This window comes from Pezoporus flaviventris, unplaced genomic scaffold (genome assembly GCF_033815535.1).
Source record: "Pezoporus flaviventris isolate CSIRO_AGI_PZ_B2104156 unplaced genomic scaffold, CSIRO_AGI_Pfla_v1 ptg000083l, whole genome shotgun sequence".
Taxonomy (NCBI): Eukaryota; Metazoa; Chordata; class Aves; order Psittaciformes; family Psittacidae; genus Pezoporus; species Pezoporus flaviventris.
Genome location: NW_026892631.1, coordinates 4,644,538 through 4,656,579, shown reverse-complemented (window position 1 = coordinate 4,656,579; position 12,042 = coordinate 4,644,538). Strand labels below are relative to the sequence as shown.

The 12,042-nt window shown below is 48.9% G+C and overlaps 1 protein-coding gene across 1 annotated transcript in view; it reads left to right on the top strand.

Annotated features, from left to right (window-relative positions):
- Nucleotides 1–12,042, top strand: part of ITPKB (inositol-trisphosphate 3-kinase B) — a 68,630-nt gene that overhangs the window by 1,242 nt on the left and 55,346 nt on the right. The window contains exon 2 of the mRNA XM_061475183.1: nucleotides 455–1,538. Within this exon, the coding sequence (XP_061331167.1) occupies nucleotides 618–1,538 (921 nt within the window). The 5' untranslated portion in view covers nucleotides 455–617. The remainder of the gene's footprint in view (nucleotides 1–454; nucleotides 1,539–12,042) is intronic.

Below are 12,042 nucleotides of genomic sequence, written 5' to 3'. Positions count from 1 at the left end.
CACACCACAGAAAACTGCAAACAGAAATCCATGCTGGAGACTTGATTTCGGTCATAGGGGACAAACCAGAAGGTGGCAAATTGGAGCTGTTTGGAGTATTTCCCTTCTTTCAGCTCACACCAGTTGACCATAACTCCCAAATTCTGTTGCGGGAACAGCTGCTGACTGTATGTCCTCTCAGACACTGGTGCTGCAGCTGCCTCCGCTGGCAGGGAAGGCAGGAAAAGGGGGAAACAGCCCCAGACTTGATTTCCCCTTGGCTCAGACCCTTGTGATGACCGGGCTGGGCCATGTTCCCAGGGGTGGCACACTGGGGATGCAGGAAGGTGTGTGCAGGGATAGGAGGAGGCACTCAGGAAGGGAAGAGTCTGGCCAGCTGTGTGCACAGCTGGAGGGTGAGCTTAAGGGGGAGTGCAGAGCTGTTCTCACCACTTGCCTCTTTCTCCTTCTCCAGCCATCGCATTTTATGGAGCTGCAGGCCGGGGCCAGCCCAGCTCCCTTGCTTCTTCCCAGTGATGCTGCTGGTCCCAGTGTGGAGAGACCCTGGGCAGCCCCGCGGAGCCTGAGTGCCGAGGAGGCAGCGGCAGCGGCCCCCCTGTGCGCCCCGGCTGACTACTATGGCTGTGTACTGCTATGCACTCAATAGCTTGGTGATGATGAATAGCAACAGCCAGGTGACGAGCAGCAGGAGCAAGACGCCGCCTCCTCCAGGACAAGTGCTGCCCAGGGGCCTGGAGACACCCGGCAGCTGCCGTCCACTCCCTGTCTTCAGCCCGGCCCCTGTGCTACCCCGCTCCCCACGTCGTGGACCCGCTTTCCTCTTCCCACCCCTTGAAGAGCCTGTGCAGCCGCCGGGCAGCCCCAGGGGACGGCGTGGCAGCCGGGGCGAGGAGGGGCAGCCAGGACCCCCCATGGCACGGCAACTTCAGCGGGAGCTGCACAATGTTCAAGTGAACCAGAAAGTGGGGCTCTTTGAGGCACAAATCCAAGCGCACAGCTCTGCTGCCCAGCCGCCACGAAGCCCACAGCCAGCTCGATCCCGACCTGCCAGCCCCACGGTGCCAATGGTGGGACTTGGAAGTGGATCCCAGCCACAAGCTTATGAGAAAAGTGAGGCCCCTGATGTTGGTGGCGTGCAAGTCTGGCCAAGCGCTGCAGAGCCCTCGGGGAGTTCAGTGGTGATGGTGGTTCCGACTGTAGGGCTGGCGGTGGGCAGCAGCCCCCTGGGGCCATCAGGGTCTGCACCACAGCAAGACGAGGTGGTGGTGGCCCCTACAGGACATGAGGGCCAGTGCCCAGCCATCAGCGGGAGCATCCCCGCTGTCATTGTCACGGACCTGGGGGGCCCGGAGGAGGAGGCGGGCGCCGTGCCCCCCAGCAGCCTGCCCGTCCGGAAGCTGTCGTCGTCCTCAGCCTCTTCCACAGGCTTCTCCTCATCCTGGGAGGAGTCCGAGGAGGACATCTCCAGCGACCCTGAGCGCACCCTGGACCAGACACCAGCCTTCCTGCAGACCCTGGACCAGCAGAAGCCCCGAGTGGTGAGTCTTGCACCAGCACTGGGGAGGTGGGGTGAGGGCTGACAGCATTCTTGCTCGTAAGGCATTGCTGCAGAGGGAGGGCAGAGGTCTGTCAAAGCAGAGGTCTGCAGAGAAACTTTCCGTTTGCTTAGCGGCATTTGCTTTCCCTTACATGAAAAACTGATCCCTGTTCCCAGTCTGAAAATCCCCTGCATGCAGGAGAGAGGATCAGGACCCATCCCACTGTGCACGGTCCTTGCAAGGCTTCCCTGGTGCTGCACGCTGCCTGCTGGTGTGCTTAATATACACCCAGTAATGCAGCCTTCTGCTGACATGTGGTTAGGAGCCTCAGCTTTTCCTCAGCACAGCTTCCCTGGGTGCTGGAGGTTTCCCATGATTTACATGAGCCTAAGGGAGAATATATTTCCTCCTCGGAGTCAAAATTGTGTGGGCCAACTGTCTGTTGAAGTTTATTCTGATGCCCATCACCATAGTGTCTGTGTGCCTTTCACATGGAAGCAAAAATCACTAGAATTTCTGGTAATTCCCCTTTTGAAGAACACCTTTTGCTTGTGGGGTATGTTATATTTTAGGTAAGCATATTTTTATTTGGTATTTACATCAAGTTCATTTGTTTCTGGATCTTTGTGGTGGGGCTGGCTCAGAGGCGTCAGGTGAGAGAAAGCAGCAGTGCTGTATCACCCTTAAAGCAGAAAGGTCTCCTCGGGGAGGAGGGCTTTGATGTGCTTCCCAAAGGCAGACACTCCTGGGATTTCTTGCGTCACCTGGGCAGTTTATTCACTTCTGAATGCTCTGCACAGAGCATGCTCTGCCCCATTTATCCAGAGGGCTTTGAACCACTGTGCCCCACTGCAGGCTGCGCATCACCAGGCTCTCCCCCCAGCACATGGGCTCTCCCATCCCCTGGCTGTGAGATGTTACGTTGATTTGAGATCAGCTGTGGAGCCTCACACTGACAGCCCCTGAAAAATGCAGGATAACCCACTGGTTCCTTAATTTTGGAGTCTGATAAAGGCCCAGCAACTTTCAGTGGTGTGCTTCAATATGTTTAACTTCCCACAGACACATGACAGTGAAACTCTTGCTAAGGTCAGTGACATGAGGAAGACCAGAGCAGGGAAACATCTAAGTGAAGGTATCCAACTTGTGAAGGACTGACTGTGGTTTGTAAAACACACAGCAGGCTGAATTACATATTTTTGCTTTCCTACTTGTTTTGTCGTGTTCCAAGATCTCAGCCCTGCTCAGGATGGAGAAGCAGTCGAGTAAAAGCACACTTAATGAAGTTACAAGCCTGTGGCTCATCATCTCTGCAGACAGTTTTGTATCTTGGGGCTCTTGACTGATGAATCAGCTTGCTCCCTTTGGGAGCTGCTACAATCACTCTGCTGATTAAATTCTGCTGGTTTTGTGTGCATGAGCTGTAGTAATCTCTGCTCTATTCTCCATACTAATGACTGTTCCTACTGCCAGATCCCACTCACTGATTTGCTGCTGAAAACAGTTCGCTGATGGGCAAAATCATGCCTGACACTCTTGTGGAAAGCTTCCTGGAGCCTCAAGCTGACTCTGCACAGCCTCCCATGGCCCCCAGTGAGCTCAGCCAGGCTGTTGACTCGGCAGTGAACAGGCAAGGCTTGCTTTTATTGTCCAGAGGCCTGGATCAGAGCTAGCTCAGATCAGGTCTAAGATCTCCTGGGCTCAGTGGGATTACTCCAAGCTAGATGAGATGAAGATGTGGTCAAAATATGTTAGGCAGCCTAAGGAGGTGCGCTTGGTTTTGTGTTTCAGTGCTGGAGTCCTCTCAGCAGGAGCAGCTGGGCTCATTTACAGTGATACTTTCTGCTGGGCTCCACAGGTCCCATGCAGGGCTGATCACTGCCTTTGGCAGGTTATAGTGAACTTCTCAGCAGGATTGTGTGCCAGTGCCCAGTAATTCAAAGCTGATTCATATACATAACACCCAACTTTGTGTACCGGTTGGCAGCATCTTCTAAATCCATAAAGACAGCAGAAGGCAGCTACTGAAGCAGTCTCAGGTTGCACACTCATTTGTTTTCATGAGCTCTCTATTTCCTTTTAACAACGCACAGGGTCTGGAAATGAGTTGTGTAATGAGGGAGAATGTGTGAGAAGCTCTCTCTGCAACTCATATTTTTCCATCAAAATAGATCCTGAGAGACCTCAACTGACAGAAACCAACATCATGGCTGGGTTGAGTAGATAAACGCTTGGCGGGTAGAGAGCCCTGCCTCTCTGCACTGGGTGGTGCTGGCACAGGGGATGGCTGTCGTACCTGGAGGAGACGTAATGACAAGCGGCAGGAAGGCAGTTCTTGCTGCAGATATGGTCTGTGCTGCATATCTCATATAGCATGCTTACAGGTTTGATAAACAGCAGGCTGGCTTCTGCCCTTCCTTTCTGGAGGCCGTCTGGCTAAGCAAATCTGTTAGGGATGTCCGGCTGTCTATTGTAGTTCCTTCTGGCATCCCCGGGAAGCGGGCAGATCCCTCCGGCTGGCACGGACTCATCCTCCATTTGTTCTGCAGGTAGTAAACTTCACTTGTGGTTGGGTTTGCAAATTGGCCAGTTAGAAAATGATGTTGCCTAGCAAAAGGGAGGGAGGTTTTGTGGCCAGTTTTTTTGGACACCGTGACCTGGACCAGCTCTGTGGCTGATACGGGCTCTGCCTTTGTTTATTGAAATGGTTTACTCAGTGCATTGCCTGTCCCTGGAGTGCACTAGTGCCCAGTGGACTGTGCAGCACTGGGAAACGGTGACCCTGCCATGATTACAGCAGGCTTGTGAAGTGCAGTGACAGTAAGAGCAATCTGACATTTTGCTGTTGTCTAATTGCAAATCCACTTAAGGTCTGAGTAAACCTCCATGTAAGGCCTTTTGCAGGTGTGGCTTTCCCCCGGCTGTGGGCTGCTGCTGGAGAAACCCCACACTTGTTTATTGACGCTTGCAAGGTTTCAAAGACACTTGAGCCCATGACACTTCTCAGGCTGTGTGGGAGGGGTGGCCTGTCCAGGCAGAACATTGGGATGGGACATTGTGGTTTGACAGTGCTGCCAAGCAGCGCTCACTGCATGCCCCCTGTGACAGAGACACGGGCAGTTTGGGGAAGAAGCGAGTGTCTCCACTCACCCACCTCCCAAGCCATGAACAAGTGGCTGTTGGGAGATGCCTCTCTCCATCTTGGCACATCTCATGCCGAGGGAAGACTTCTCCCCTCCTGCTGGTCACACAGGTTGGGTATATAGGGGAGTGAGAAGGTGCTACCCTGTCTTAGGCTCCAAGTGGCGCAGGTAGCCCAAGGCAGCAGCCCTGCTACTAAAAGGGGGATTTACAACCTAAATAAGCCCCGTTCTAGCTGTGACTCCCATTGACTTCAGTGGGAAAATACAAGTCTATGAGTTTTGCTGTGGCTGGGGAACCCTGTTTGCTCCTTCCAAGGGAGAGCTGATAGAGCAAGGTGTACTTAGCAGCGGGAGGCTTGGCTTGGAAGCTGGCTGTGCTCCTTAAGCAAAAGATATTCCAGTGCTGGTCATTACAATGAGTTGTTCTCATCCTAAATCCCGTGGTTTGTCAACTCCTCAGCAGCTACAGACAAAGCAACAGGCACGTGGGGGAAAGGCAGAAATTGTGCAAATGTGTACTATAGAAAAATGATATGTCAAGAGGAAAAAAAGCCACACTTCTGGAAAAACAGTGCAAGACAGTGCAGTGTTCCTCTTCCTGGCTTTCCCACAGCCGCTGTGGAAACACAAGGACATACGACAGAATAGTAATCAGGCGACTCTGGGTACATTGTGAAACCTCTGCTGCTTTCAACAGGCAGAGCAGCTTGCTCAGAGTAAGAGGCTTCCATTAACCTGTGCAAAATGGCAAGAGCCTTTGGAAAAAGCTAATGGCGTTGCTGCTGACAGGCGATTTTTTTAATTGATTTATTTGTTTGACTCACAATGGCTGTAACGCATTTCTGAAAGGAGCCGAGTTCAAAAGGGGTTAGTGTCAGCCAAGGGCCTGTGGGACCCTTGCTTGTTTCTCTTTGACATGATCCAAGGCATAAGCTGACAACAGTGCTCCTGATTTGTTCCTATAAAAATCGGTCAAATGAAATACACTTTCATTCCCTTTCCTAGCTGTCACCGTGATCAGGAAGTCTCTGTAATAGAAACCCTGACCACATGGCTATGCTGATGCATGCAAGCCCCGTGAATGTATATCTTTATGCTGACTGTGTTTATGTAGTTTACTCCTTCCTCCCACCATATTTGTCTTAAATGCTACTAAGCTTATGAGCTTGTGAGTGGTACCACCAAATTAGTATTAGTATAATGTCTAGCGCATTAGGGCCCTGCTTGCTCCCTCTGAAGAGCAACTATTACTCTACTAATGCATATCATTGATCAGGAAAGGTGCTTAGCACACGGGGTAAGCTGCCAGAGGATGGAGCCTCCTTCAGCCCTACTGTGGGAAGACTATGGGGAAGAGGAGAATGAGGTGAATACCCCTGTGTTTCCACTGTCAGAGCACCACACTCAGCAGACTGACAGAACAGTGTCTTTTGTCTGCTGGGATGAGATCAAGAGCCCCTGGTGCCCAAAGGGCTGGGCAGAGCTTCAGGCTTCTTGCAGATGGAGGCTGAGCACTCCAGGGAGTTCACAAAGCACCATTCTCTATTTGGTAGCATATCTCCTACCTACTCATGTGGCCTTCTTGGGAAATAAGCAGCTTTTTTATGAGCTCCCACCCACAGAGGCTAAGGGAAGATGCTGCCATTACCCAAAGAGAGACATACGGTGCTATTTCAAGTCCATTTTCAGCAGCACTTTGAAGCTCATTGGGAAGGGTTTCTTCTGTGCTCACATTCTCCATGATTGACAGCACAGGAATTACATGGCACGTAGCAGATCTTTCTCACAGAGGGACCTACTTGCTAGCACAGCTGCTGTCTCTTGAGTATTTTGTTTCTCAAGCAATTTCACACTGACAGCATTCATAAAAAGTGGGAAGAAGAGCCCAAAGCATTTCTGAGGTGCAGGAAGAACAAACATTAAGCCCATCACCCAAACATCCAGGTTTCCTCCCTTTCTGATGGGAATTGCAGGATGTCAGGAGCTTGTCTAGTTGGACCTTTCAGGTGTTAAGCTGAACATCTGCAGAATGAAGATCCTGGATCAGTGGAAACCTTACAGTTTGTCTTTACCTTGCAATGACAAAACCCAATCAAAGCAGAGTCAGCACCTGCCTCATGTTTTCCATATTATTTCTATAATGTATTAGGACAGATTTGCATGTGAAGAAAATATTAGCACAGCACTGAGCTCTCGCATGCCATGCAATGACTGAGAGCCAGTGCTGAGCTCATGTTTTCTTTATATGTAAATCTAACTCACTAGAGAAATAATGGCAGCTATGTGTGATGTTAAATGTCACTTCAGCTAAGATTAGCCTTCTGTAATGGTTAGAGATTATTTTGTTTATACCAGTAGGTAAATTTGTGCAGTAAATTTGTTCTGCTTTCTTCCAGTGAAGCCCAGCCAAGCTTTCTAAGAAAGATATGTTAATATTTAACAGACAGTGAAAACTAAATGTTAACATTTTCAAATCTCTGAGTAACTTTGCAGCCTAATCTCTTACTCTCAAACGTGACTTTTTGGGCAGTAGGTCATTTGAAATGGCCCTTTTATGGAATTCATCTTGCTTAGATGTCAGCCAAGGGCTGACATGTCTCCTCGGAATAAGTCTCACCTTTGATGCGATCTTGAGGACTACTCCAGAAGTGTGCTTAAGACAGAGGAATCTGTTTCTAAAGTCTTCATGGATGTCTTCTATAAACTTTATCAGCATTTCATTCTTATCCATGCCTATAAAAAACCAGGTCATGCATAACCTGCACAACAGCTGCAAGTGGTTTAGGAGGCTGCTGCAGTCTGAGTTCTGCCAGCTTCAAAAGCCTCTGATTTGGCTAATTTTAAATCGGTGCTCAGGCAGCAAAACATGTGATCTGCTCTGTAACAGGGATGATCACCCAGCAGTGCCTTTTAGCATGAGCTGGTATCTGTTCAGAAGCTCAGGGTCTCCAGCGGCAAGCTTCAGCCTGAGTGTGTGTGCCATGAACGCACCCTGAATCGGTGGAAGCTTTTGGAAGATGTAGACTGCAGCTTCATCTTTCCCAGCCACGGTGGGAGTTCATCACCACAGCCTGCATGCCTGTGGAGATCCTCACTGCCACAGTCAGAAGCAGTTGCATTGACTGAGCGCTGGTGTTTTCTGACCTTACTTTCTAAGAGGTAGGCAGTACTGGAGTCTGAAGCTGCTGTAAGCTGCTAAGACCTGTACTAGCCTCTTCCCTCTCACAATATTCTTTTCAATGTGATCATACAATTCAGCTATGCGAAGAAAGAAGTGTGATTTTTATAGTAAAGAACATTCTTTTCATTAATGATGTAGAAAAAGAGCCCAGAAGAAGGAATTCAATTCTTCCTTTCAGATCTAAGATTTATTGCTAGCCAAAACACAAGGATTGCTTTTGAAAGGAGATCTAGGGGGTAAACCAACAAGTGCTCAGCGCTTACAGCTTCTTCTTTTAAGCAGTACAGTGTATTATCTGATCAGTGGTACACAACAGGAACTGCACTAGTATTCAGCACTGTTGTGGTTTTAAGTAATAGTAAAACATCCCTCACCTCCCTGAAAGACGTATATGGGCTCTGGAGTAATGTACTGATGGACATTTTAATGGGTTTCATTCAAAGGGCAGAATCAGATTGTCTCAATTGCTTGAGTCACACATTTGCTTTTGCAGGGAGATCAGCACCCACAGTTGCTGTGGTGTGGACCTTGTTGAATTGATGTGAGTTTTGCCTAGGGTTCATCTTTGGATTCTGGGCTTTCATCCTGGACTTTTAAGTCTTGTATTTGAGGTTTTGGAAAATAGTGGTCTTGGACTGTGTGAAACAGGTCTCAGTCTTGCAGTCTTCACTGCCACAGAACTCCATACAGCTGGAATGCTTTGGGCTTTGCCTGAATGAAGACCAATGTGTCAATACCAGGAATAACCAGCACGACGTCTTGGTGTAGGATGGCTGTGCCAGGGAGCAGGCCCAGCCCTCTGCCCCTATTAGTGTGTGCAGAAGAGGACAGCACAAACACAGCTCCGAGTGGAAGTTACCAGAGGGCTAAACAATGGTAGCACCTACCTTCGGCATCACCTCTCTCTCCTCCCCCTTCACTTCCTGTCCCTTTGCCCTTGCTTGGGCAATTCATCTGCAGCAAGATAGAATCAAAGAACCCTCTTCCTTTGCTAAACAATTTGCTCCTTTTGTTAGGGTCAGATAAAATGCTGATAAAAGCTATTGTAGCTCTGCTGAAGCCAGCAGGAGCGTGCTGCAGATTCGGTCCTTGATCGTTTTGCACCTTGCTCCCCCCTGCATGTATCCAGTTACATCTCAAGGTAAATCCAACATTATACTGAATTAATGGACCAGAGACATGGTCCCCATGGGGGTTTTGCCTGTTGGTAGGTGCAGTGCCACAGAGCTTCGGGGTCAGGAGTTCTGTAAGTGGAAGGATCTGCAGGGTGACTTCTTGGAAAGTGCATTTTAGGGTTGGATGTTTGTTTTCTTGTTCCTCACTAAACAATCTCCGGTCCCTGCTGCTCGGGAAAAGGGCAGAGCAGAGCCTGGCCTCCAGCTCACCGCTGAGCCCTGTTTGCTGCAGCTGCACTTTGAGAAGGCATTTTGGGGAGGCATAGGAATTGCTTTTGTCCCATTGAGCTAACATTTTCATTGAATGGGTATTTAAATGCAGTGGTGGAGGGAGTCCTCAAAAGAGAGAAGATGGGGTGCCAAGGGAGGGCAGGGCTGAGGGGGAGGTGAGCAGGCTCCTTCTCACCATGTGGGCCATAGGAATTGCTCTGCTGGCAGCCACAAGCCCCGTTGGATGTCCAGGGGCATCCTCCCACTGCAAGCAAGGTACAGAGCAACTGGGGGAGAATTAGCAACACGTCCAATTGTAATAAGGTTGCTATTATGGGTAATATATATTTAATGCTCTGCAGGGACCATTCAAACTTGCATCTGTAGGAAGGGGAAAAAAGTCAGGTTTGCTTTTTTGGCAGCCTGCAGATCAGAGAGTCCAATCTGCAGTCACTCTTGGTATGTTTTATGTGGGTGGGTTTTGTTAAGCCACAGGCAAAGTTATTGCACCCCTAGGCTACTCACATTAAATGCTCCTCCAATTTTAGCAACATTCTTTCCAGGCTCAGCTACATTTGTTTTTATCTTCTCTATGGCAATTGATGATCTAAGTCTAAAATGTATAACTCCACAGGATCTCCTGTTATATATTTCTTCCACAGCTGTAGCTGAATCAGGACAGTATAATCCAATGACATGTTGTAATGCCTACAGTTTTCTTTAATACATTCCAGATTATAGGAGTCAACAAAGTTTACATATCCAAAGTAATAAGTTTACACAATAATTTACAAATCCCAAACCAGGATTATATCTTGGAAGTGTTCGGGTTTTTTTTTCTCCTATTTTCTCTGGTCTGGTTAAAGTCTGTTTGTTGGAAACTCAATGGGACAGATAAAAGATGCTGAGACAAACAACTTAATCCCCTAATAATGTCAAGTGGAAAATCCAGCAACGGATTGGCAAGGAACTCAAGTGACAACTCCAAAGTGGCCCTTACTGAGGACTACAGAACTAGTTAAAAGGCTGAGCTTGGGATATAATTAGAGATGAGACTGAATCAGTGCCCATAGGTTCAAACATTTCTTTGAACTCTGAAATGGAGCCCAATTCCGTTTTATTTTTTAATCCATGCCTGCATAGCGTCATCTTAGCTCCATTGAGGCCAGTTCAGCATCACCTCGTACCTTGTGCTGTCCTCAGTCCCCACACAAAGTGGCCATGAAAGGCTCCTGGGTGGTATTTCCACGTTTGGGTGCTGTTGCAGATGGAAGCATGGGATCCTATGCTGCCAGGCAGGTGCCTGTCACGCAGCACCAGGAGAAGGATTGCTGGGCACTGCTTGCTGGCACCACACTGGCCTCCAAGTGCCACCATCTCATCCTGCTCTTTCCAGGGCCTGGCACACACTGCACCCCCATGCAGCAACCCCCATTCCTGCTGCTTAGGGCAGTGTCAGGCTGCCGTTAATGAATACACCTCGAAAGTAAGGCATGTGGTCACAGAAGTAGGAGGCCCTCAGAAATGCAATTGCTGAGCAGCTTCAGAAAGAGCCTGTTAATTATTATCTCCTTGGAGCTGTATTTAGTTAGACAGCCCTTCACCCTGGGGTTTCCTGGTAGGAATGTCTTACCGGGGTGGAGACCAGGGCGTCCAGAAAGGAAACAAAGGAAAGAGGTTTTAGAGCTGTGTCTTATCTCTGTCCACCTGAATTACTGTTGTATTTTAACAGAATATATGAAACCCATTGTTTGAAAAAACCCTGACGAGTGTCCTCTCCCAGCTCCATTGTTTTAATGTTCTCCTAGGAATTTGTATATAAAATGTTCCCCATCCAGTTTATCTCTCCCTGCTCGACAAATCCTGTGTTTCCTTTCCGTACTTTCAGCAGAGTGGGAACTAACCTTGATCTTTTTGCTCCGCGAACAGGATTGCCTGTTCGGATGTCACATTCCCACCCTCACACACAAACAAGATGTACCACCACTGAAAATAATCTGTGGGAAGCTCATACATTCAAGATGAACTTCTGGAAAAGCAGCTCTGAACTGAACCAGACCCTTGCTCAGGGGACGGAGCGACTAATGTCGTCCAGCTCGCACGGAAACCCCTTTACAGAGCAGGTTAAAACAAATGATCTGAGGCCAGGGCTGTAGCTCAGCTCCTCCACTATTAGCAGCCCCTCATCTACATCTCATCCTGAAGAGAAAGGACTTGGCCTCTCTCCTCAAAGCCCCTTTTCTCTTATATTACCCATGGTTGCTGAAATGGCTTTTTCAAGCCAAGGAATGCAGCATGGGAGACCAGGTGGTCACAAGTGACCATAATGTTGACCATTTGCTGGGCTGGTAATGAGAGGGAAATGCAGAGGTAGCATGATGCCACTTTGTCTCTTCCTGTCTGTCACTGTACCATACAGCCCAACCAGCTCTGATATTTGGTCTTTGAGCTTCCGGGCAGCTTAAAGGCAGTTCCAAATCCCAGGCTTGTTCCTGTGGATGGAGCCCTTCCCAGAAGGGAGAAATCTCAGAGGAGCCTGTTTAATATAGGCTGATCTCATGCTTGAGCATACACAGGAGTTGACCTTTCAGCACTGAAATAAGAAGTGATGGGGATAGAATAAATCACAGCCTTGAAAGAAAAGCCAAGCAGCTTAAACTTGCACCTCAGGAGAAGGAGTCAAGGTGAGGAGGATGAGAGCTGCAGAGGGCCTGAATGACAGGTTCACAAAGCCATCTTTCAGCAGTGGATTTCGTGGACCTTTGCAGAGCAAGCCTGCAGAGGAAAGGCTATTG